General features: G+C 44.7%; 1 protein-coding gene across 7 annotated transcripts in view; it reads left to right on the forward strand.

The window, feature by feature from the left end:
* The window catches only part of EXOC4 (exocyst complex component 4), a 394,149-nt gene that overhangs the window by 15,222 nt on the left and 351,728 nt on the right, over positions 1-27,199 (forward strand). For 6 of the 7 annotated variants that reach the window (XR_006414572.1, XM_044428719.1, XM_044428745.1 and 3 more), the window contains exons 2-3: positions 7,381-7,570; positions 11,427-11,621. Coding sequence is in view for 5 of the 7 variants with exons in the window: in XM_044428719.1 (XP_044284654.1) it covers positions 7,381-7,570; positions 11,427-11,621 (385 nt within the window). In the remaining 2 variants the exon portion in view is untranslated. Of the gene's footprint in view, positions 1-7,380; positions 7,571-11,426; positions 11,622-18,187; positions 18,206-27,199 lie in introns of those variants that run through there. The other variant, XM_044428728.1, reaches the window with a different exon arrangement.

A 27,199-nucleotide genomic window follows, 5' to 3' on the forward strand; every position in this document is an offset into this window, starting at 1 on the left:
CTGCTTGGCAAACGCAGTTCAAAGTGAGCAAGTGTAAAGTAATGCACATCGGGGCAAAGCCTGCAGGTATTCCCTGTGGGAACTGAGCTGGCAGTGACTGAGCAAGGAAAGGATCTCGGTGTAATGGTGGACACACTGATGGAAATGTTGGCCCGGTGTGCAGGTGCTGTGGAGAAGGCCAGCCCCATGCCAGGCATAGTTAAGAATGGAATAGAAAATAAGACGGCTAAATCTTAACTGCCCTCATCCAAATCTTTGGTGTGGCTGCCCTTGGAATATTGTGCTCAGTTCTGGTTACCTTAGCTGGAAAAGGGCACTGAGTTGGAAGAGGTGCGGAGGAGGGCAGCCAAAATGACCGGGGCTGGAGCAGGCGGTTACGACAGCCGGGACGGTTTTGCTTCGGAAAAAGAAAAGCAAGCTGGGAGAGGGAGGTGACAGAGGTGTTTACAAGAATGCCCAGTGTGGAGAAAGTGTACTGTTTCTCCCTCTTCCATAGCACTTGAACCCAGGGTCATCTCTTGAAGCTGAGTGGTGAGAGGTTTAGGACCGATAGAAGGAAGCCCTTCCTCACACAGTGTACAACGATGGTATTCGCTGCCACAGGAAGTGGCGCTGGCCACCAGCCTGGATGGATTCAAAGGGGGATTGGAGAGATTCATGAGGGCGGAGGCTCTCCGTGGCCACTCGCCTTGCTGGCCAGGTGCTCCCTCCTTCCCCAGAGGTGCCCTGCCTGCACGTGCCGGTTGCTGAGGAGCTGGGCAGGCGGAGGTCTTGCCCCCATCCGGGTGATGTGGTAACAGGGTGCTGCACTTTTTAATGTATAAATGTGTGCCACTTGCATCCCACATAAAATTGCATCACGCCTCAGAATCCCTAATCTGGTTGAGACTTTACTAGATTATGTGCGTTGCGCAGATGGTTTTGAAATGACACGGTGGCAAATGTGCTCCTGAAATACGCATTCAGGTGTGGATGGTGCCAAGGGACACGGAGGTGAGTTACTGTTTGGATGGCTAAGAGTCCCTGGGTGATGTTGGTTTGGGTTTTTTTCCAGCAAATCTGCTAGTCTGTGTGACATAATATGCACACAGATATTGTGAGGCAGTGTGCTGTAGTGGTTAGATTAGAACCGGGCTCAGCAAACTCAGGTTCAAGTTCAGACTTGGCCATGAAGCTCACAAGTTGATTTTGCAGCAAACCTTGATGGGCAGCACAACCCGCTTCACAATGTTGTTGTGGGAAAAAAATGGAGGGGAGAAAGGATTGTAGACGTTGTCTTGGGTTCCTTACAAGAGGAGAGAGGAGGGTATAAATATATAAATAAATATTTGCTCAAAGGCCTACAGGTGGCCTTTGAGGAGCTTTTATTTTGAAAAAGAAACACTTGCTAAAGTAAACCTACTGTAGAATAGGCACATTAAGTATCCTAGAAGTGGTTTATATTCATATTCCCCCCCCCCGTGTGTGTGTGTGTGTTTAGATAATTCATGCATTGTACCATAATAATTTCTAGACATGTGGTTTGTAGTGCATCATCCAGTTTAAGAATGCATCAGCTTTTTAATATTAATGTATTTATTAAACATTTCAGAATTTTGAAAGCAGAAAGTTTTTTTCCTCAAGAGCAAACACTATATTTCTCCCTTCTCCCCCAGCCCTGCTTTGCAGACAATTGACTTTTCTCTAGCAAGCGTTTTACTGGGACTGCAATGAGTGTTCAGGTGCCCTTGATTTATTTTTCTGTAACATCAGCAGGAATTTGTGTAGTCCTAAGAATATTAAGTATCCTTTCCCTAGTTTGCATGGAATGACAAACCAGAATTTTTCTCAAGACCCTGGGTTGTTGTGAATGGCGCAGTGGATGGTGGCGCCCAATCTATGGAATGTGCTCCCCAGAGAGGTCCGCCTGGCGCCATCGTTATTTGTTTTTCGGCACCAGGCGAAGACCTTTTTATTTAAGCGTCATTTTAATTGTTAACTGTATTTGCTTATTTATCTGGCCAGGGCGACTTCTTTTATATTGTTATTTATTTTATATTGTTATTTTTGTATTGTTATTTTTGTATTTTATTTTATGTTGTGAGCCACCCCGAGGCTTTGGCAAATGGGGCGGCATAGAAATGTTTTAATAAATAAAAATAAATAATAAAATAATGTATGCTCTCTGATTGCTACCAGTGTAGGCAACAACAGCTTAAGAAACCAGGGTTTAGCCCTGGGATCCAGCCCTGGCTTGTCTCGTAGGGATGCAAATACCATGCCAAACAACTCAGGGATGGCGTGTCCCTGGATTGCTCAGTGGCTTCTGTTGCAAACACTCTTGATCAATTCCAGGCACCCAGGGTTGAAACAAACCCAGCCCTCATTCAGACGCACCTGGTGATTGTGGGTGGCATTTGGTGGACTCGTTTCAAAAGGTGGGGTCTGAGAGAGTCCATGGGCCAGGTGTGGGTGTGGTGTGGGCTGCTTCTGGCTGGCGGGTCAATGGCTCCCTGCCCCTTTATTAAAGTATGATAGGCTGGATAGCAAGAAAACGTTCTGTATTTTAGAAATGCAAGGATTCAAATAAATGTGTTGGATTTAAAATAAATGCAAGTGTTTAATTACACTTCTTCCTAGCTATCTTGAGAGAGGAATTTATCTTGGAGCAGAAACTGATTCTTGGTATGAATTAAAATATTGTGGATTAATAAAAACAACCAGAGGCCTCTGAAAATCCTTCGCAGCTGAAAGGGAGCAGTCGTGGCATCACAGGATGCTTGCGTCCCCAGCCAGTATGACTTGCCTGGCGCTGTCCGGACATTGTGGACTTCAGTCTGCATAGCCAGCGGTCAGGAATCCCAGAACTGCGGTCCAAAACACCTGGAGGCACGAGGCTTGGGCAGGCTGCCCTAGATTCCCATGCTCTCCTTTATGTTATGAGGGGCTTTCCTCCCAGCAGATTAAAAGGATCATGTGAAAAAGAAAATTCGGGCTTGAGTTAGTGAACCAAGGAAAATCGAAAAGTGAGCGGCTAGGAAGCTTTTCTTCTTTTCTTTTTATACTAAGTTTTATTCAAAATTATAACCCTAAAACAAAGAAAAACTGAAAACAACATCAATCATCAGAAACATTGGACTTGCTGGGTCAGCCCCCCCATTTTTTTCCATTTATGATAACTTAGCAACAGAATTAAATCTATACGAAGTCCTGTTTCTCTAGCCAATAATAAAAAGAGTCCCAAGTTTGATAGAAATCAGCATCTTCTTTCTCCTTCAATGACAAAGTCAATCTATCCATTTCCACACTGTCCAAGATCTTTTTAAGGATCAGTTCGTCGGTGGGTGGTTCTTCACTTTTCCAGTGTTGAGTAAATGCAATCCTCGCCACAGTGATTACATGTAAAATCAAGTGCATTTCTTGTTTACTAATATCACCAGGTATAATGCCTAATAAGACGACTTCAGGTTTAAAAGCTAAGGATTTTTGTAACATTTCCTCCAGCCATTGACGCTTTTCTTGCCTGAGTAGATTTTCTTGGCATGTGTTGGTGGATGTTTCAGCTCTCATCTGCCTGGAAAACTGCCTCCTGTATAAATTACCATGAAAAGCCAGTTAAGATCCAGAGCTATTTGTAAGTGCCCTCCCTGTGTCAAAATTGGGCACCTAGCTGGGCTTTTCATGGTACATTTTTCACAGTGTTTTGATTCCCTTTTGAAGACTCGCTAAAGTTCAAGCAACTTCCATAGGTGTTTCATCCTCTTTATTTTATTTAGTATTTCAGTGGTGCAGGTTAAGTGATCAGTCACACTGGTATTTTTAATGTTCCTGATTTGTTCTTTGATCTCGTCTCATAAATGTTGTGATCCCAAAGATAAATAATTTTTAAATAAAAGTGGCCACTTTGGTAAGAGTCCTTCACTTTTTCAGCATCTGAAATCTGGGACGTTCTTTTAAGCAGGTTTTTCATTCTGCCGTCATTCTTATTCCTAACATCTGTAATGCACACATTGGGGTGCACTTGGAAAAAATCATTTCCTTCGTGTTTTCTCAACTGTAGGCCCCTTTCCATCCACTCTGTACTGCAGGTGCTGTGACTTCAAAATAGGACTTGTCATTTAACTGTAATTGGTCCCACTTTCTTTGATGTGTTGCCACTGTAGTCCAGCCTTTGCTGTTGTTTTAACAGGCCCAGAAATGAAAGCCAAATTGTATAGGAGTTGAGAGCAGTGCTGCCCTTCAGTGATTTTCTCCTCAAACCACTTGACCTATTTGCTCAGAGCTATCCGGGAAGATCATGGGAAGGAAATATAGACTTTGGCTCCTACACATAGCGTATTGGCAAGTCAGCGAGGTGATAGGCAAGGCAGTTCTGTTGTTCCTGACGATTGCTCTTAAATACTATTAAATGGTATCATCCCTCCCATTATGGTGCAAAATACCGTACAAGAAAAGGCATGCAGGGCACCGGCAGGTCTTGAAGGCAGAACCATACATTGTGGAGAATATTTGCTTGCGACTTGCCGCTTGTGGTGTTCGTATCCTTGCTGTTCTGGTATGTACTGACATTCCTAGATGTTCATACATGGATGCCGTCGCTCTGATGGTTCTTTCAGTGCCATTTATGTATGCGTGAGCGTAGGTTTGCTAGAAAAATAGAACTAGAGGAACAAACAAACCCGGGGCACAATTCGAGTCGTCTAGGTCTGCTGCCGCTGGTTGCCAGGGTTCGGAATCATAGTTCAGGGGTTGAAAAATGCATGAGATGAGCTTGGAAATAACGAGGTTCTGTTACTGCCTGACTCAATGTCCTCCAGATATGTAGGCTGCTGTAACATGTAGTTAAGAAAATGGTCTCTTAGCCCCGTGCATTACGTATTGTCTGCTTTCAAGCAGCGTGAGGGTGAGGAACGCCTCGCATTGTCTAGTCTCCCAGCAAAATAACGGTGCTATCATTCATTCCTGTGTATGGCTTTTTTTCCTGCTTGGAAGCAATCAGCGCACTGGAAGTTCATGCATGTGACCGAGGGGTCTAAGTGGTGTAATGCTCAGGTGCGTGCTTGCTTGCTTCCCGGCTGTGTGGAAGGAGCACGGCTGCAGGTGCAGGGCTGCATCTGCGGTTCCTTCGGCCCAGGCAGAGCTTTGTCGGAGAACAAGTCTGGGTTAGGGTGGGGGCCTCTCTGTATGCTTGATGATGGGGTGGATTTATTATTTGTGTTTAATAGGTCTTTACCCTGCATACCATTTAAAAAAAACTAAGTGGTTTACAAAAGAATTTAAATGGATTAAAATCAGTTCTCCTATGCGTCCGATACAATTGATCTATATGATAATTGTTAAAATATTTCTATGAAACACCATGAAAACAAACAACTATAATTGACAAAGTGGGCAGCACAGTCTGGTTGGGTTCTAGGTGAACAGGTGGGTCTTTAATTGGCACCTGAAGCATGTTCCGGTTGGCAGCTTCCAAATACCAGGGGGAGGGCATTCCATAACGTGGGTGTCCCCGTGTGGAAGAGCTGCTTTTGGTTGCTGCAGGATGGCAAGACCATGGTGCAACCAGCAAGGCCTCTTAAACAAGCTTAATGATGCCACAGGGCACATTGAGGAAGGTACCTGGTCTCAAGCTTTCCGATGATTTGTATGTCAGCAAGAAGACTCTGCACTCCTGTAGCTTCGGCACCAGTGCAATTTGTGCAGGGCAGTCGTGGCTGCTGGATTCTGCCTCTGTCGTGACTTTCAGACCAAGTACAAGGGTAGCTTCACATAAAGCACATTGCAGAAACCCAGATGAGGGGTCAACAATGCATGGTTTGCAATGGCCATACTGTTCCCGCCTGGGAAAGATTAACTGCACCAGGCAAAGGGCACTACATGCCTCTGAAGCTGCCTGGGCCTGTAGCAACAATGAGGAGCGCAGAAATGCCCTCACATGTTTACCATGCTACGTATCTGTTCCTTCTGAAGGAGGGCAACCCTGCCTAGAACTGACAAATCCCTCAATTCCTGCACTTGGGACCCCTCTTCCTGCAGAGTTTCTCTCTTGTCAACATTCATTCGCAGGGTTTGGGCCCTTATCCAATCCACTGCAGCAGCATGGCTCCAGTTCAGGACATGCACGATCTCTCCTGGGTCAGAAAGTGGAGAAATGGTGCCCCCTCCAAGCCTGGAGACCTCCCAAGGGGGCTCCGTATAGTTAAATAGTATTGGGGTTCTATGTTAATTGTCAGGGAGCCGAGGTACAGCCCCCTCAGTGATGGATTATATCCTTCCCTATCTGAAGATGTCATGGCAAGTCCAACCCCTGGCAAAATTTAAAAGGGTAAGGCAGCAGGTTTCAGAAACGCTCCTGCCTGATGCTTGGGAGAGCTGCTGTGAGGTTGAGTAGACCAGACTTCTCCATGCCGATGTCTTCCAGGTGTTTTGGACTTCAGGCCACATCAGTTCTAGCCAGTGTGGCCGATGGTCAGGATCTGGACGTTGTGTGCTAAAAGGAAGGCATCAAGTTGAGGAAGGTGTAGCTGGGATGCATTTTCCTTTTTCTGTTGTTTGCTTACGCATTCTTTAAACAAACTGTACCATCATCCACAAATGGATTTCAGGGCAGGCACTGTAGATGGAACAATTGAAATGAAGACAATGTTAAGAGAACACAAAGCACGCATATTTCTTTCGAACCTGTTTTCATGCTTCTGTATTGCTTTTTGACTTGTAGGCCACCTTGAGAGGGTTCTGCTCTTAAAGGCAGCCTAAAAATAAGGTTAAATAGATCAGATAAAGTAAATGCACACTAGCACAATGAAATAGAAAAGAATCGAAGGAATATATTGTGGGCTCCAAGCATGCCTCTGTGGAGGGCATGTGAAATTTTTGGGTATCGCCACAGAGAAGGCCCTTGCTTTTGTTAATGGGCAGCTCTTTCCTCCAAAAGCGGAACAGACAAGAAGGGCATCCTCCTTCAATATCGGTAGTTAAACACAGAACCTCTTCAACAGCCCCATTATTTCCCCCTTTTGTTTCCTGGGCCTGATTATTTGTAGTACTTTGAGTTATTTGTTCAAGACTGAGATGCTTAATTCATATGAAAGGTCTAATATCATCTTGAGCTCTTGGAACGGAGCAGGATAAAAAGCGTACAATGGACTAAGAGGCGCACCGGTGGTGATGAGGGGAATGCTTTTCAGGCTGGTCGATGGCGAAGCTCGCCTGTTTCTTTTATGTGGCACTAACAAGGATTTCTGAGGGACCTTTCGATCATGTGATGGTGGTGGGTCTGCCTGCAAGTCTGAGTTTTGAAATAAAATGCTCAGTGAATGATAAGAGAAATAAAGCAGAGGCTGGAGGCCATGTGTCCTGTGATGCCATGTCTTCAGCTGCTTCTCCTTTCTCGCTCTTTAGGACACTGTCCGCCAGTGACGATGTCGAGGACAGGGAGAACGAGAAGGGCCGCCTGGAAGAGGCATATGAAAAGTGTGATCGCGATTTGGATGAGCTGATCGTGCAGCACTACACTGAGCTTACGACGGCCATTCGCACCTACCAGAGCATCACGGAGCGCATCACCAACTCACGCAACAAGATCAAACAGGTGAAGGGCAGCATGGAGCAGAGGGTGCGCTGCCTTGTGGCAGCGGGCGCTTGGCTTTCCCTTCACAATGCGAGGCTGCATTTCTATACTTAGAGAGCCTATTTTCTACTTTTCTGCTTACAATGTACTAAAATGCTGTTTAAAATTATGAAAACATTAGTTGAGTATCATAAAATCAGCGTAATTGTTCCCTCTTTTTCAAAATTTAGGGGTGAGTGCCAGTCTGTTACATAGCCAAAGTTAAAAAACCCAGACTTGAGGGGAGATAGCAGCATGCTTGGGGAAATACCAAGTCTTGCAAAAGTATATTATTATTACTATTTTGAAAATGGAGGGCAACTCTCACCTAGAGAAAAATTACTGCATTTGCACAGAAGCAAAGTGAAAGAGCTGGGGGAAACTACACGGACAATTGTTGTTCCTTAGATTGGGATTGCTTCTTGCACTGGGTCACTTCCCACACTGTGAGCTTTGAAAGGATGGATCTCTGACAGCCTGCACAATCAGCAATCTATGCCTTCCAAGGGCCCAAGCTGAGAAATTCCTCAGAGTAGGTGTCATGAGAGAAAAGGCCCTGCTTCTCCCTGTTGTACATCCTATTTGCATAAAATAGGGAGCTTGGTATAGAGTCTCTCCAGCAGATTTCACCAAACAAGGAAGAAGCCTTTTCTTTGGTCTCTACCAGCAGATTTTACCAAACAAGGAAGAAGCCTTTTCTTTGGTCTCTACCTTCTGGAGTTAGGCACCAGGCAAGATGCAATACTGGCTATAGGAAAAGGCATTGACCCTTGGTCAAGGGGTAGACCCTTGGCCCCCAGCATCTGGTTATGCAGCTGCCCAGCCATGTGATGATGTCTCCTTGAAATGTGGGATTATTATTTTAGTCTGATTATGAATAGAAAGGTGGAACCAACTTCTTGAGCAGCAATTTTGGTGGCTGCAATACTTTCCGAGACTTACCTGGATGCTTAATGAATGCTGCTTGTAATTGGAGAAGTTCATTAAACTTGCCAGGAGAATATGTGGGGGTATTATTGGTGACCTGGAAGGTTTGTGGAGCTGAGCAAACTCTGTCTTGAGTCCATGCAGGGAAGGAGGCATGCCTGGGCAAATAGAGATTGGCCTGGACATGCTGCGAGTGGAAAGGAAAATATGCTTCCCAAGGAAGAAAAGAGGCTTCATTCAAACTGGCATTCTGTGAACAGAAGGGCATCGCTGTTCTTGAGACCATGTGTACTAACCCTTTTGAACTTCCAAATTCATTTAGTATTTTCAAAGGGGAGCCAGGAAAGTCTGATCCCTTCCAAGGGTAGAAGTTCATTTCAGGGATTTATGTACAAAGCTCCCACCTCTGTGAAGGCAGAGATCAATTACACGAAATTTGAAATAAACTATCGCTCCAGCTTACTCAATACAATTAAGCTCTGCACGGGTCAAAAGCAAATGTATAGGCATGGTGACCTTGAGATACCACCTTAAAATAAGTACAGAGAATGAAGGACCTTTTGGTATTTACTGTTCCTGATTAGATTCAGTCAACATGTATTGAAGGGGCTTTTCTTTAACCTCTTGGGAAGTGACAGACAGCATATTGGTCTGATTTCTTTTCTTCTTTCATTCCCCTTCACCCGCAAATCAGTTTGTTAAAATAGCATCCTTTCCATTTCTGTGTCCGCACTCCCCCACCCTCTGTAAGGATATAGATTGCTCAGACTTGGAGAAACCGTTTCATATATTCAGACCCCTTTGCCTGTGCCCTTGGAGCTGTGTGGGAGAGAGGGGGCAGCAAAGAAAATTGTCCTGGTGTTTATTTTTTCTGAACTTTCAGGTTTTCTTAGAATTATATAGTACTTTATTCTGCAAAGGGCATTGTAGGTTCTCCATTTTTTCCTGCATTATTATCTTCCAGCCAATCCTGGGAATTAGATGTATGTGTGAGAGGGAGACAGTGAGTGCTTCCAGACAAGGCTATTGTAGCATGATTGCCTTGTCTAATTAACTGAATGCTGGGGAGGGGGCTGGTGCCATTGTCTCCAATTCAAAGCCCACCATGTTTTCTGACTGCATCTTCTGTTGTCTTTCCTTGAGGCACCATATTAACTAGTATTGCAAGCACTGCAGCAGCTGAAAAGCAGCCCATGGCTCCATCCCCGTTGCTCTGTCCACAAGAAAAAACAAAACAAAAACAATCACCTGTGCATGGAATAAATTAGTCAAAATATGGGCACACTTTGCCAGTTAGTTTGCCAGTAGTATCGCATGCATTTTTCTCCCACTCAGAAATCATTTTTGGCTAAGAGTCGTACTTTCCTGGTCACCAGTAGAGCCATCTGGACTTCACCATCTATGCTCCCGTTTGGAACTCAGGTGCCTGGTGGATGCAGTTGTTGGCCTCTGCTGCACAGCTGTGGAATTTCTGGTACTGCCTCTGTCAGTGCTTCCCAGATATTTGGGAGCTGTGTATTTATGGTGGCAAGCAGCTGGTTGGCTCACTGCATGGATTTGATCTGAGGAACGTTTGTCAGTGGCCAGCAATGAGGCCTGTGCGGCTTTGAGGTTTTCCCCCATAATTGTATCTGTCATGGGCAAACCACCGCAGGAGTGAAACTGGCAACTCTGTGAGATGAATAAGCACCATCTTGGGCTCGGAAGCGTGTATAAAGCTTCAACGGTGAGCCGGGTAAGGAATATGTGTGCCGCCTCCAGCTACAGAAAAACTCATCAGCTACTGAAAGGTCTCCTTTCTGTTTAGGCCTCAGTAGTTCCTGGGTGCTTCCATTACACTGAACTGCCAATGATGCTATAACACCATCCTGTAAACCCCGTGGCAGGGAACCAGAGAGCTGCTTTAGGTCTGCCAGATGGGATTTTTGGTCCCCTCCCCCCAGCACAGCCAAAGCAACTCTGGAGTATTTGACCAGCTGCATTTCAAAGTTCCCCCAGTGGCAAAAGCAGCTGACCGTGTGCAGTGGCACATCTCTTCTCAGGCAGGTGTAGAACTTGTTCTTTGGATTCAGGTCAATGGAAGGAAAAGCAGTGGCCTTTTTCTTTCCATCGTTGGGCGCCAGGTAAAGACCTTTTTATTTAAACATCATTTTAATTGTTAAAATATATGATCTGGCCAGGGCAACTTCTTCTTCCTTCTCTTTTCTCCTCCTATATTATTTATTTACTTATTTTATACTGATAATTTTAATTTTATATTATTATGTTTGTAACTCAATGTATTTTTTGTATTTTTGTATTTAATGGTAATTTATTATGTGCTATTGTATTTCAATGTATTTTATTATGTTGTAAGCCTCCCCGAGGCTTCGGCAAGGGGCAGCATAGAAATGTTATAATAATAATAATAATAATAATAATAATAATAATAATAATAAAAGTGTTCATCTTGGACGTGTTTGACTACCACTGAGGATTGTGCTAATAAAGATCTACTGCCTTCAGAGGTGAAATATCTGTGATTGCAGAACAGGAGTGAGTGGAGAGATGCCCAATAGTAGTAGTAGTAGCTGTACTAAAACACCTGCTGGAAACATGTAGCTCAGGCAGTCTTAACCAGTGAGTGCCCCATCTTTCAAAGATTTAAAGGCAATAGACCTGCCTTCTTCCAGGGTTCCTCCCATCTCCAAATTTTGTTGTACTTCTGCAAACTTGGAGGCTCTTCCAAGCTCGCTGAAACGTCCTCCTTCTCTGCAGAGGCTGCAGTTTTGGCTATCTAAGCAGCGGCACTCAAGGCCCAAGCATTGGAAATAGAGGGAAGGAAGATAATGCTCCAACCTGACAAGGGCAAGGAGGCTGTGCGACAGAAGCTATTAGTCTTGCCTGATGTGTTTTGTGCTACCCTCTACAGGTCAAGGAGAACCTGCAGTCCTGTAAGATGCTTCTGCACTGCAAACGGGACGAGCTGCGGAAGCTGTGGATCGAGGGCATCGAGCACAAGCACGTCTTGAATTTGCTGGATGAGATTGAGAACATCAAGCAAGTGCCCCAGAAGCTGCAGCAGTGCATGGCCAGCAAGCACTACCTCGTTGCCACAGATATGCTGGTGAGAGGTGATAGCCAGCGCTTGATGGACAGCTGTCTGATAAGTGTCTGCGGGATCCGCTATCTGGGCCTGAGTAATTAGATCTGCCATTTACTCCCCTGCTGCATTGTTCTCCTTACCTGTCTCTTTCACCCTCTTCTGTCACTCACTCCCTTTTTTGATCTTCAGTCTATTAACCTCTTTAGTTGCTTTGAAAGCTCTGCTGACTTTGACCTTGTGTTCTTAACCTCCATTCCTGTTCTTTCATCTGTAGTGCTCCATCGAGCTGTCCCTCCTCCTCCCTTCAGCGTTTTATTTCTGTTGCTCTGCTGCTGGCGCCCAAGGCCCTTCTGTCCCTGTTCTGGTTGCCATTCTTTCTGAGGACCGGCTCTTTCTTGCTGTGGCTCTTTGCCCTTGTAGCCAGTCTGTTCACAGTGGGGTTTTCTTTGCTACTGCCTTTTCCTCCTCCTGCCCCGTGTTGCCCTCCCCGTTCATCCCAATTTCTTAATTCTGCCAAGGTCAAGTTCTCAATCTCTTGGCCTTTAATCATGGATAGAATTAGAGAAAAGGTTTCTGATGAAAATGTTCCCTCCAGAATTACAGGTGTATGTATGTATGTATGTATGTATGTATGTATGTATGTATGTATTTATTTATTTATTTAAAGTTTTGTTTATAAGTCTCTGGGTGGTTTCCTGATGATGGTGAGAGGAATCTGGGGCAGTGCCCAAAATTAGGTGGCAGCGGCTGTTGTTGTTGAGAAACCTGCTGTTCACGAGGATCCATTGAGTGCTGGACTTGCTAATGATGATCCGGTTCGTCAGTGCTCCCACTTTGTTAAGGATGCTCCTGAGCATGGCACGTGCTCCTTTGAATGTGCTGCTGGCCACTTACTTGCCCTTCTTTATTCTGCCGGACCCCGTCCGTCATTTGCCCTGATGTTTGTGTCTCCTCCCATGAGGCCTCATTTCTCTATCTGCCAAGCTGAGTTGCCCTTTCCTCTAAATTCCTTTCTCAGAGCTCCCTAAGAAATAGGATGCTCAGTGAAAGGAGCCTCTGCTTATCCAAACCGTTCCAGGGCCTACAGGTGTTTCCATTGCCGATCCTGTGATTTTAAATTGCACGCATTTGTCTGTATAAAATACTGTCCGAAAACCCACTAGTTGAGTGGTAGAGGGGAATTGTAGCAGTGTTAGACGTTCCCATTAGGGGAACGAAGTGTAATCTCCCCCAGTGCAAGAAGATCAGAATGTTGCCTCATAAGTTTGGGAGGAAAAATAAAGGTAGCTTTTTTTTCCCAAGATGTCAGATATGGGTATTCATAAAGAGAGAGGATTAGCTTAATTCCTATTCTTCTCAAGAGAGCCACTTCAGCCACTGACTTTTCTTAGGTCTACACCTAAAGGTGTACCTAAAATGTGAGTCTTACAGACACCTTTGCAAACAGGTATCGTTTGCACACCAGGGAGCAGTGACTGGCCAAGCCTGCTTGTGGAGGGTACAGGGCACACTCAGGGCAAACCTGGGTTTGCGTCTCTGTCATGTGTGAATTAGCCCTGAGATATTTTAACATGTATATTAATGTCCAGTTAGTGAAAGTGTGAACTGGTTAATAACCATTAACCATTTGGCACCCTCAGTTACTGTATTGAGCTTTAAATGCACAGAGCACTTCATAGCCGCTGCTGTTTTGCCCTCAGTTTCCCCATTGGAGGGACCCAAAGCTATGAGGGTCTTGCACTGGACCACGTTGTGAATCTCCACAGCTCTTGGTGGAATTTGAAGGCAGGTCTTCCATGCCCACGTCCTGGTTTCTGTCTTCCGACGTGAACTTTGTAGCTACTGAACTTAAAAATGTGGCTGACCTGAAACTGGTTTATTCTTTTGAGTTGTAGTGGACTGAGACAAAATTGAGCTCCTCTTTGTTTTCTGGGAAACGCATCTCCTCTCTTTACATCCCTCAGGATGGGCTTGCAAATCTTTTTCTTCTGAAAATACAGTTTTCCTTTTTTTCTTTTCTTCCTTCCTCCTCACTTGCTTTGCTGCAGCAGGAAGCTAAATGCATCGAGAATGGAGCTCCTTGGCTTCAGCCCTCTTTAGCTTGCTTCTGTCTTCCCAGCAGAATGATGTCATAATTGTGCTCTTGCTTTTGGGTAATTCCATTCTCCCTCATTGTATCATCTGAGCAGTCTATAAAATAATTATTAAACTGTCAGGGATGCATAATGTTTTTGGATCTCCTTGTCCTTTGTCCTCAAGGTAAACAGCTGTTGGCTTATCAAAAGCCAAAAATGATCTGACAAAGACGCCAATATCTCTCATGTTGAAACGGGAGAACTGATAAATATTGTTGCCTGTAGCTTTGTGATATGTGCAGTCTAAATTAGACCTTTGCAGTCATTGTGTGGGCTTGATGCAAGCGCATTAATGGCATAATTTCTGGTTGCTGCATCACATTTTTGCAGTCTGTTCTTTGTATTCCACTCACATTAATTGAAGTAATTTTGCCACTGAAGCGTGTTTCCAACCTCTGCATTTAAATTGAAATTTTAATTCCCTTATTGTTTGGCAAAGACGTCTGAAGATGGCTTGTTACAGGTTTCATTATCACTCAAAACACTCCAGCTGGTTCTAATGTACAATGATTAATTCTGGGAAGGCTTACTAATGTAAGAAAGGCAACCTTTTCCCAGAAGCGGGAGCAAAGCAGCAAAGGTATTTTGGTGATGGCTGGTATTTATGGAAAGCTAGATGAAGAGAAATGTGTGTTTGTAGCTGGCTGTTGACAGCTTAAAACTCAAAGAGGTGAGCTTTACAAATTATCTGAAGAAAGTTCTGTGTATTCATTCTATGAATGAATCTAGCAAGAATAAGGCTGGAAAGCTGTAGCAACCACGAGCCATGCAGAAAAATGATGCAAGTCCTGTTAGATAACTGGATGCTTATGCAGGGAAATAAGTCCATTGGTTGGGGGAAAATGTTACACATTCTGTTTCTCTGGCCCCAGAAAAAGTTGCTTAAATCTGCTCCAAACTCCTGAGCGTTTGGGATCATCTGGGGACAGGCAGAGAAGATAGTGACGTTGTGCTCTCTCTGTATGCATGTAAAGGAAGTTGCTTTATTATCAAGTTGGGCCATTGGTCCATCTAGCTCAGTATTGCCTGGGAGCAGCTTCCTGTCCCTAGCAGACAGTATTGCTATGGAAAGCAAAGCAGAAGAAAGAAGGGGAGGGAGACCTTATATGTGATGGATCGATTCCACAAAGGAAGCCACAGCCTTGAGCTTACATGTTCTGAGCTGATCCATGAAAGGCAGGACACTTTGGAAGGCGCTCATTTGGTGTTCTCGCTTCTCAGTCAGGAGTTTTTCACAATCCTGTTTGGTGATGTGGAGTATTGAACCCGGGACCTTCAGGGCAAAGCTGGAGCGCTGCAGTCCTTTTCTACCAGGCCCACAACCGTGCAGTGGCAATCCAAGGCCTCCCCCTTTGGCCAAGGCTGTGGTGTTCCATGTGCCTGCGATGTCTGCTAGAGGCACCGTGGGGTGTGATGCAGAGTCAGGCCTCCCTTTATTACTACTTCCTGGAGTGCACAGAAGCTAAGAAGCCAGTTTCCTGGTGAGCTGTGGATGGGGAGTACAGAATAGGCTATCCGAACCCGTTCCCTCGACTCATTTCCTTTCCGCTGCGTCCTTGTTACACCGTGCATCCATACGCGAGTGTTTTCTTCCCTTTTCATGGTGTTGCTTCCCATGAATCATCCTGGGTTCTTGGCTCAGCCAGGGCCTTTCTCCATGCACTTCCTTGCTGTGGCACTTGCGGTCTGGGCTGCATTCAGGCGCTGGGTTTGGCATTGTGTGTCCTCACTCTGTGTTTTTTCTCCAGGGAAGCCGGGGCAAAAGGGGTAGCCTTACTTGGAATATGCCTTTCCGTGAACCCGAAAGGGAGAAGGGCATCAATTGCATGTGCGCGTGTGTGAGCTGTAGGGGGAATGACTATTCATGTAGCCGCGTGTCTCAGATGAGTTTTGGAGTGTTAGGGAAATAAGTCTGAACCTGAATCCAGACCGTGACTGTAAAGTCAGTCTTACGGTCGGCTACATTAACAGGAGTGTATATTGACAAGCCCAGTTCGTACTGAACAGTGCCTTCAGTCCGTAGTACATGTATGCAGTGACGTATAGAACAGCGGCTCAGAAAAACGAATTGCCCCCTGGCCTGTGCGTGTATGGCAATAAGCAATCTGTTTGTACATCTTTGTTTGTATAAAATATACCAGTTCCATTGTTTGCTTGAATGTGTGAGGGCTTAAACTGGGTAGGGGACGAGCCATGCCTCTCAGGTGGAATTTTCTGTGCAATCAGGGTCCTGATCACACCAAGTTCCACTCACATTGAAGTGAGTATCCGGCATCCTTTCTCAGCATGGGACAGGAGGGGGTGGGGGATGGTGTTCAAGGAGGCGGGGGGGGGGCAGTGATACTGTTTGTGGGCCCATCTTCATACCCAGTTTTCACCCTAACATATTCAGATTGAATTCCTGAACAGAGCTCACTTACCTGTACATATAACAATTGTGAAAGACAGGTGGATGGGGGATCCTTCACCGACTGCAAGTTCGACCGCTACACTCAGGCTGTGGGGAAATAAAGAGAGGAAGCACTATGCAAACAGTTCCAGGACTGAAGAAATAAATACTGTACTAGGTCCTCCACCCCACTTGAATGATACTTTGTTGGAATTTGAGTGTTCTGTTCTGCATGCTTTAGCTCAGAAAGGCTTCTGAACCATCGGAACGGATTTACAGTTTGCAAAACAATAAAGGGCCTCAGTTGCGTGCAGAGTTGCTAACATAGTCATGGCCAGATCTGGTCTATCTTAAGGGAAACTATATGTAACCACATTTTCAGAGATTTTGCAGTAAGGAAAGCTAGATTTGGTGATCATGTAAGCTAAGCAGACCAAAGTGTGTTTTGAAGACTTCTCTTGCTTCTGTTTGGAAAGACAGGCAAAAAGCTATTTCTCAGGTTGTAAGAACATAAGAAGAGCTCAGTTGGATTCAGAGGAGTCTAGAATTTTAGACTAGATGTTCTCAGAGTGGTAAAGCTACAAAAGAAAAGACTGGAGTGTAACAGCACCTTTCCCAGCCATGTATATGTAAGTATACTGACTCTGGTATGTGGGAAGCAGACAGCCAATGGGATTGGTAGCTGCTGATAACCTTACCTTGCATGAATCCTTATCCTGCCCTTTAAAGCCATCCAGATTCATGGCCATCAGCAGTGGAATTCTGCAGTTTGAATCTGAGAAAAAGGGCTTCTTTAGCTGTCTTGAATTGCTGCTACCAGCCGTGTAATGACGCCGTTGGGTTATAGTATTCCGAGAAAGGGATAAAAATGCTGTACATCTCTGTTGTGCTCCCCCTTAGATGTCATCTCTTGAAGCTAATCAATCCCAGCCATTGTAACTTGGGAGATGGCCCAGCCCCTTGATCATTTTACTTTCCCGTTTCTGAACTTCTTCCAACTCCATAAACCCCCTTTTAGGGGTGGTGGCCAGAACGATATACAACATTCCAAGTGTGGCTGCATCACAGATCTGTAAAAGGAGAGTATGATCGTGGCAATTCGGTGATTCTGTCGTCAGTTTCTTTACCAGTTATGCCCAGCCTGGAATTTGCCTTTCTCACAGGGCCAGCGTTTTCACTGAGCTATTCAGCATGGCCCCTTTCTTGGTCGGGCACCGCTAGCTGAGATTCCATGGGACGTTGGCCTTTCTCGCTCGAAGGTGCACTACTTTACACTTGCTTATATCAAACCGCGTTTGCCCCACTGATGCCTGTTCTTGCAGTCTGGAGAGAGCCTTTTAGCACCCCTCTCACTCTCCCACTCATTTAAACATCCTCAGTTGTGGTGTTCTCACTGTCTGTTGCATCTGTGCTTGGTGACTGAGGCACTGGCCCGTTCCTCAGGTGTGTCGCATTAAGCACCACTGTTGTGACATTTCTGCATCTGTTAAAAGAGTACACGGTTCTTCACTTCTGCTTCTGAAGGTGAATAATAGCATTTAAAGTTCCCCCGAGCTAGGTTTTTCCTGCTTGGACCAAAGCCTGCATTGCTGCCACCTTCTGTTTCACTTTTGAAATTGAGCGGGTGGAACCATCTCTTTGCTACGGCGTTTGGAATGTGTTCTGCCTAAGATAATTTGTTCAGAACAGGAGCCTTGCTTGCAGTCAAATTAGCTCATTTTCTATTGTCGTGCTGACATGCTGCCTCCTGAAGCGTGGCGAGTTTTCCTGCTGCACCTTTTCATGCCGCATCTGAACTTCAGCTTTGGAGCCTGCCTTATTGAACTGTGAGGCATATCTTCCAGTTTTGGTCATACCGCTCATCTTGGCTCCATGGCCAGGCTGTGGGCAGGAATGTCCCAGGGTTTTTCATAATGGCAAGGCGGCCCGTCTTTCAGGCTGAGTGGGGTCAGGGGCCAATGGCGTGCCCAGGGAGGCCAGTGCTCAGGTTCTGGAACACGTGGAGAAGAATCAGGCCAGAGACAGAATACACTTTCTAAGTGGGCAGGTGGTCAGAGTCCGGAGGCATCAGTCGGGGCAAGGTAAGTCAAGAGGCATTTGCTATTGCTTCCCCTCGTAGCTGACTTGCTCCACCTGGGGAAACAGGCCTAGACGACTGCCCTGTAAGACCAGCAGGACCCCTTTGGGTTTTGCAGTCTCCCTTTTGGCCACAGTCTTGGTGGTGCTGGGATAAGATTCAGACCAGCCAGTCCTTCCACCTCTATGGTGTTCTGGTGTACACTCTACGTCCAGCCTCCCCGGGTTCAGCTGCTGATCGCTTGCACTGCCTTGGGAGAAAGTCTTCTTTCCTGGGTTTACCCTGTTTTTGGAAGTCCCCCTCATGCAGTTTTCAGGAACGTGTGAGAATTAACACTGGAGGACAGGTGCTTTATCGGGTTCCCCAGAGGCCCTAAGTGTTTGCCGGAGTGAGTATCCTTCAGTTGCCACAGCTCAGAATTGGTACCTTCCCTTTTCTTTCCAATAAAAGCTCTGATTGTTAGAATGTTAGTTTGTGTTACCCAGAGGATTACTCCTTCCTGGGCAGATTCATCCTGCATTTGAATTCCAGTTTTGCTCCATGCTGCGTTTGAATTTTTGAACTCTCGCGTTCTTTCTGTTCCATTTATGAAGATGTCTGAATATTAGTTAGCGTCGCTGAAGAGCGACCTCAGCAGATTCATCACCCATCACTTCTCTGCAGTCATGGAACTAGAGCTTGTAGTGGATGGTATATAAAAGCTTTAAATAAATAAATAAATAAATAAATTTAGTGCATGATGGCCACTTGGAGGGGTCACTCTCAGCCTAACCTGCGCACAGGGCGGTTGTGTGGGGATGAAATGGAGAGGGGAGTAAGTTCCCCTAAAGGAACTTGTAAGTTCCCCTAAAGGATCAGGATCATGCTTCGGGGGTGTTCTTGTTCCCACTGTTATCACTAGAAGCTCAGGTGGAGTCAGTGCCATGGCGTACCTTCCATCAGCTTCGGCATGCATACCAACCCCGTCTGTGTCTGAACAGTGATGCTTTAGCTGCAGTTATTGTTACGTTTTTGTACTCTGATCATCTTGTATTTTGCTATTTCACCCACTGTGAACTTCCCAGAGAGTTCTGGTTATTGGGCGATAATAGCATGAAATATGGTGTCCTTTCTCCAGCCTGGTCCTTTCCAGATTTGTGGAAGTGCAGCTTCCATCAGTTGCAGCCAGTCTGGCCATCAGTAGATGCAAGCCTGGCGGAAGCCTGGAATAGCCCTTCCTCCACAACAGCCGTGACAGTGCCCATGGTGACCATGTGACTGGACAATTCCGTATATCCACAACATTCAGCTGATTCCCAGTTCCTGATCCTTGCCAAACCCTTGCCTCCTGAGCCTTTTCCCTCCCTTGCCAAAACAAATAGAAATAAAAAGTTACTGCATTTGCATAAAGGCTAGAAACATGCTTAAACAACCCAAAACAAATATAGCTTTTCAGTGTTCCAGCAAACAGCAGATTGCTGTACTAGAAACTAGAGTCTGTCATTTGTAGTTGTATTTGTTAGCAGTCAGCACTTGGGGCTTTTCAACACGCAAAGGGAGTTCTTTCCTTACTTGGGTTCCCGGAGGTGGTTGAAGCCACGTCTGATTAGACTTTCTGGCCACGTAGACGAGCTCTGTGGAGGGACAGGAGCACCATGGGCCTGTGTGTGGCAGGATGAGCGCAACATATTGATGCCCGTTCTTGCAGTTCGGAGATATCCTTCTGGAACTTCTCACTGTGATGGGCATGGGGCCTAATGAGGTGGGTGAAGCACCTCTTAGCAGAGAAGTGGGGAATGAGAAGCAGGCCCCGAGGTCACCTCCTTGTCGAGGAAGTCACGCCTTGGGAGCTCTGCAGGTTGATCTGGTCAGAGTGGGTTGGTCTCACACAAGGGCCCCTCTTAGGAGGAGGCTGGGTACCCAGAGCATTCCAGCTTCCTCTCCTAGTTTCCCGAGTCCTTTTCCGCCTTTTTCTCAACCAACCGTCGATCCCCACCTGGCCTCTGTGTGCCACCCCTGGGCTTCTCTTTCATCACTGCTGAACTCCTCCATCTTTCTCGCCCTGGCCAGCCTCCCTCTCCCCACGTGCCAAACCGTCACTCCTGCGCTGGGCAGTTTCTGCTGCTGTCCTCTGATTCCCCTGTCGGGAAGCAAGAGTGTCGGGAAGCTTTCCTTGTGACGTTGGAGCAACATGAGCTGTGCCCAGGGGAAGGGATACTGTGCCCTGATTCAAACCACGATGTTGGCACTGCATAGTGATGGCAAATCCTTACCTCCACCTGCTCCAGCCTGCAGCCCTCCAGAGATTTGGACTACAGTTTCCATGGTTCCCAGCCCAGATGGTCGTTGGGAGTTGTGGAGAGCGCCGGGTTGGGGAGAACTGCCTGATTGGAACATGTTGTTCATACCGGTTTTACCTACCAACTCCTGAGTTGCCCTTCCGTGCCAGTCCCGATGTATAAGTTAATAATATTAAAGCAGTATGAAAGGAAATTGTGGTAGATTTTATCAGGTGAGGTTTAAAAATGAAACAGATAAAATAATAACCTGGGGATTGGCCATTACTTCCTAGTTTTTACTGTAATTTCAATGCAGACATCTTTCCACATACATTTTCCTCAGTTTCCCCCTGGGCTGGATGGGGATAATTCTTAACAAAACAGTCTAAATGTTCAAATGGTGAACAGCAAGAGCCACTTTCTGTGCATGTGCTGCAAAAGTATCTTAGAAGTGCTCAGCATTAAACTCAGCCAGCTTTTTCATTATAGCTTCTAATCCCATTTTCTGATCCTCTTCAAGTTTTGTTTTGTTAATTTCATCATCAAGATGTAAAGATATTTTGAAAGCAGAGACGCATGAGTTGAGGATTTTTTCGCCTTTGTAACATCTTATCGCCTTTTCTCCCTTTAATATACTTATCAATAACTTCATCTCTTTCCTTTTAATCTTGCAAATTCCATTATCTGAGGCCTTCTGTTGCATTAAACTGCGAGTGCCTCCCATTGCCTCATTTGCATTGACACGTGCTTAACCTCGGCCCTCTCCTCTTTTCGTTAATGCATCAACAAGCACTGATATCTCTCTGGAGCATTATTATTTGGCTGTTAGCTCAACTAATAACAGCCATTCATTTAAGCTGATGAAGGTTTATTAAATAAAAATGGACGGTAATGAAGGTTGTGGAGTAGTGATAGCGAGCGTCCTCCTTTTTCGCGACAAAGATTTGCAGAGTCTCCATGATACAAACTGGCTTTCAGAAGGGAGTTGATGAAGATGCCAGAAGAGGGTGGTGCAAGGCCAAGGTGGAGCTAGGAGTGACATTGGGCGCCATAGTGGCTGTAGCCTTGGACCTAGTCCTCCAGATCCAGCTGAGTAAGGGGCACGTGCTTTCCTGATCTGTCCCACCCAGCAGCAGCGACTGCGTAGAGGGGGGCAGAAGAAGCTATACGAGGAGAGAAGAGGAAGAGGCTGTGGGCCTGTTTCTTTTTGGAAGTGGTGGTATGAAAAGCATCACAGCAAGTTAGCCCTTTCTACTGCATATGGCCCAGGAGCCTGACTGGGTGGATGTTTAAATTCTTTTAGATGCCTGGCAAGGTCGCTTTTAATGTCTCTTTATAGTCTGTGGGTTGCGTCCAATGTTGCCATTCTGCTGACAGAACTGACACTGGGAGGAGTGAGGAACGATTCCACCACTCTCCCCAGCTCACCCATGTGCCACGAAGGTTTCCTCCGGGGAGTTGGGATGCTCTCAGGGCAGATCTTCACGTATTGTGGAGGATTGTGAAGGGAAGGAGGGAGGGAGGGAGAAGATCCTGTTTTGTTGCCGAATTTCTGCTGGTGTGCTGTTCAGTTGAAGCTTATGAGATTGGCTCTACTTTTTGTAAAAGCGGATAACTTGAAAGAGCAGTTTTGTTGTCTGCAGAGATGTCTGCATATGTTTATGATGATTAAATTTATATCCTGTGCAGTTCTGTAGAGCTCACAGTAAAGATGCATTAAATCCCAGCAACTACAAACAGAGAAATCCAGTGGCAAAGAACCTTGAAATGTGTTCAGATATTCTAAGGACCAATGCAAGTCCCCCCCACCCCCGGCTTCCAATGGTTGACCATATTTTTAATTAATTATTTAACTTGTATGCTGCCCCATCAGCCATAGGCTCCCTGGGCAGATCACAACATGATTAAAACAATGCAATTGGTCATAAGATAAAACCAAACAATAAATACTAATATGACCATAGTAAAACAAATAAAATTATGCATAACAAAATCAGCATTAAAATTGAAAGTATGGCAGCAGAGAAATCATTAAAAACCATTAAACAATGAATCAGACAGCCCACCCACCAAAGTACTTGTCAAAGAGGTACATTTTTAATGGGCACCTAAAGATATAAAGAGTATAATGCAGAAACCAATTGGGTGCCCATGTATTGCAACTGCTAGGAAAGGGTGTTTGTTAGGATACTAAGGCTTTCTTGGCAGGCTGGAAACTTCATAGCTGCTGATGGCTTGTTTTTTAGCTGGGCTGGAAGATGTCAGATTTCTAGGCAGCGTCATCTATAAGAAAACATTTAATGAAAAGCCACCTTCTGCCACAGGGACTCTGAGAGATTTTATTATGAGGCTAATTTGTTAAGGCTTCGGTTATGAGACGTCTCATTTGTAACTACCTCAATTTCTCCTAGAGTACAGCTGCAAAAAACATTTTCTGGAGCTCTGATTTTATTTGGATTGTTTCTCAAGCTCTGATTTATGGGCTTATAATTTTGTCCCAGTAAACTAATGAAACACTTAGAAAGGGACAGGAAATGCTTGTGATCTTGGGGATAATGGAGCAACAAAGTGCACAAATCTTCCAGAGACGCTGGATTGCCTTTTTAAATTTAAAATTGCACAGTTGCTCCACAGAACCCCCAATGGACCAGGTGAAATAGTACTTGCATAGCCCGGAAGAATGTATGGAATCAAGAGTGGGAGGGAGGATACTTGGAACCATTTGTTGCAGCCCTGCATTCTCACATGGGGTCGCATCAAGTCCACCCTGGGGGTTTCTAGCGCAGTCTCCTGGTTTTCCGCCTCTGTTCCTGCAATAAGGTAGAACTTAGTGTTGATCAAGGAAACACCACCCTGATCAGGGCATTACATGAAATGCTGATCCACTCTCATAGTCAGAAATAACTCCCTAATGTTGCCATGTTTAGACACGCGCATACAGAGAGGTAGACTCCTTCATACATTTTTGGGTGTGCATTTGTGGTATATTTTCCTTGTGGCTGTTCTTCTTTCACTTCCCCCCACTTTAATTCTACTTATTTTCCTATATGTAAACTTGACATACATACATGCCAATCACATATTCCACATTTCAGCCTCACACTTGGTTCTCTTCTCTGCTGAACCAGTTTCCCCAGGTAGGTGTAACCCTCTCCTTGCTTAAGCACCGTGTGCTTAGCCTTACAGCTTCCACCATGTTGGAATGTTCATAAACATTCCATAACACCCCCAGCAATTGTGCCTCCGCTTACCATAATCTCATTGCTATATAACAAAGCCAGAGTTCTTGTAGCCAATTTCAAAGACTGCAATCTGTGTTTATCTCATTTCCCCCCTTATGCTGAGTTTATTTGCTGTGTGTGTTGGTAGAGGGCACAAATTGGCCAGCCAGCTGTCTGATTATTTCTCTGTTCTGTTCTCAAATCTGATATAGCACTCATCTCTCCGTGGCCGTGCTAAGCGCTCTAAAAGATTATCACAAGCTGGGTATCTGCCAGCTTATTGCTTGTTCTTATTGTGTCATCTGTTTAGTACATTTATATCCTGACTTTTTTCCATCTTGGAATTCAAGGTCACCTTCCCATTCAGGCGCGGACCAGACTCAGACCTGCTTTGCTTAGGCAAGAGATTGTGTCATGTGTCCTCTTGGTTATTTTTATAATTCTTAAAATATGTTAAACAGTCAATTTCAACTTCCTTTTATGTTGCAGTTTTGTGCTAACAACACCGATTATTCTCTCTTCAGATCCTAGAATGCAGACAACAGTTTGGTAATGTAAATGCTTCCTGAAGTCTGTGCTGTGCAGTGTACAAAGAGAGCTCTTCCAGTATTTACTTGATCTTTCTGACATGGAGGCTTCTGGTGATAAATACTGTACTTATGTTCTTCTGAATAATATAGGTATTCGGAGTACACAATGGATTTTCCTGTTGGGTTTGATTTGAGGAATTCTCAGAAGGTTATGAAAATACCATACTGGCTGATGGGGCATCACACAATTATCTTCAGCAATTGGAATGCATTATTATTATTATTATTATTATTATTATTATTATTATTATTATTAGAACATTTCTATGCCGCCCCTTGCCGAAGCCTCTAAGTTTATAGATTCTAAGTTTATAGACTCTTTTGCCAGCTCTGTAGAGTCTCCCGATCACATCTGGGGCTTCTCAAAGGGTTTTTGAGCCTTTGTGCCCTAACTTTAAACCAGCAACTAGTTTTGTAGGACAGCCACTTTCCAGATAGTATTGGAAGGCCTCTGTTACCACAGCCATCTTTTCCTCCATGTTGCACGTCTTGCTTCTGGATTCTGTGATGGGGCTGGAGAGATTGCATTTGATCTTAGGACTTTCCATTACTGAACCCTAGTTTATGCCCGTACAAATGAATGCAATGAAAAGATAAGATGTTTACTAGAATGCTTTGCTCAGTTTGGTCTTGCTTTGAGGCCTTCTGTGCTGCCACTGGCTGTGGTGGGAATCTTGTCCATTCTTCTTGCGCTGCTTCCATGATGCTCACATGCCCCTAGGGGACAGGCTAGGCTGATTTACTGGCCCCAAATTTCCTTGCGGGCTTGTGGCTAAGCAGGAATTTTGAATCCTTGTATGCGCTGAACATTTTAAGCATTATATCACACTGTCAAGGGGCCTTTATTCTGTCCTGCTGCAGATCTAAGAATTTCTACTGTGATGCAGATTTTCATTGCATGGTCTGAATGCAAACTGTCCTGAGCCGAGGTCCCTCCTTTGGGCAGTCAAGCCACAGAGTGTTTTCCTTGCAAATTGTTCTTGATTGCTCCCAACTACAAATGACCTGCAATGGATCTTTGAGCATGCACAGAGGTTTGTTGAACTTAGTCTAGGGTTTACCTCCAGAAACTCTGGTCTGCTAATTCCTCATGCTCAGAAGTCCCTTCCACTGGCCGCATGCCTTGTTCCCAGAAAATGCGTGGCTCAGCAAAGTCCCTGGCCTTGAGACAATCACCTCCGCCTCCTTCATCGCAGAATCTTGGCCTAGCCCATCCTCCCCAATTTTCCTGTAAGATGTTTTACTTTCTGATTCCAAACCATAGTCTTGGATGCAGCCAGCAGTCCATGGGAGCAGTTGCCCAAGACCACTGCCCTTCACATTCCCTACACCAACACGTGCTGTTAGCTTCCTGTCTCAAAAATGTCATCGAAACAAAGGTGTATAAATACGTGTAAATAAATAATATTATTAAATGTATTGTACTTCTAAAGTAAAGAATGTGCTGCACCAAGAAAACACAATTATCTGCCCAAATCTTACTATTACTTACAAATGGAAAATCATGCAGATGCTTTGCTATTTTTTCTTACGTGGAACATTTTGACTAGTAACAGAATTTGATTTTCTGTTTTTTAAATACCAAACCATTAAACTGCAAAAGCCATTAAAATGAAGATTAAATAAGTTACAGATTTTGCTTGGATTAAATGATGTAAATATGTATATTTTGCATATGGCACAAATTTCTTGCTTCATTCTGAAAGTTATGTAGAATTGAAGACTATTTTGGATATTTTTTTCGGCAGAAAGTATGAAGGCCAAGAAGTGAGATATGTGTAGCTATAATACTTCATGGTATGTTTACTGTTTCAGGCTTTATGGTCATTAAAATAATCAACAAACACATTCAGAGCAATCAGAAGTGCTAAAGATAGTATGTGTAAAATTCAGAGAATTATATATTTCCATTTCAAATGTAAAAATAAATAAAAGTAAAAATTTTAGGCAGTCACTGCAAATCTGTCAAATTTATGTTCAGACAGAGATAAGATCTTGCATGGCACTTCCAGGCTAACTTATGTCTGCTTCCTCTCTGCTTCCAACAACCTTTACTGGTAACTCACCCATTCTTATCTAGAGAACTCCTTGCCGTATCTCCCAATTTCATTCCACTTCCTTCATCTCCTTGTATGATCGGAGTGATCCCTTGACATCCTCCGAATCCCATTCTTGCCTGTTCTCCTGGATTCTCTACTTTCCGCTGTCATGGTGTGAATCTTTTCCTGTCACAGTCCTGCTCTTCATTCTTGGTACACATGCCGAAGCCATCCACTCAGTTGCAAAAGGGACATCTTCCTAAATTAGGATTTGGTTTGCTTCCTAAGTCTTTGCACTTCCTTCCAGAACCAGAAGTGAATTGGGAAGATTCTGTGGAGGCAAAGAACAAAAAAAGCTTTCAGAATAAAGTGAATATTGAAAGAAGCTAATGGAAGAAAATGATCGATACATTCATACATGCCCTGGTTTCTAAACTGCCTTTAGGGACATGAACTACCCTCCCCAGCTGGTTTGCGAAATTTAATGAAAACATGAATAATCATAAAATATGACCAATTCACAGCCCAGAATCTGGATGGAGCAGTCAGTTCAGCTATTAGCAGAAAGTAAACTGAAAGTGTAAAAAACTTTTTATCTTAAAAAGGTGTAAACATTGGGGCTCCATGCATTTCCTATGGGAGAGTTCCCAAAGTGCAGGGCCACGAACACAAAGGGTTCTGACATCTCAATGATTCATTCGTATGAGAAAGGGGCCTCAGGGACCGATTGTATGTCCTGGGCAGGTAATTTTAGATTTGGGATTTGTTAAACATGCCCAGAAGTTGGTCATGTCCAGGATAATGGACTGGGGTTTGTCCAGCTGATTTTGGGTTTCCTAGATTTTGATAAGCTCACAAAGTACAAGTGCCTATTATTTCTACACAGTCTT

This window comes from Varanus komodoensis, unplaced genomic scaffold (assembly GCF_004798865.1).
Source record: "Varanus komodoensis strain SLA01 unplaced genomic scaffold, ASM479886v1 scaffold1, whole genome shotgun sequence".
Lineage (NCBI taxonomy): Eukaryota > Metazoa > Chordata > Lepidosauria > Squamata > Varanidae > Varanus > Varanus komodoensis.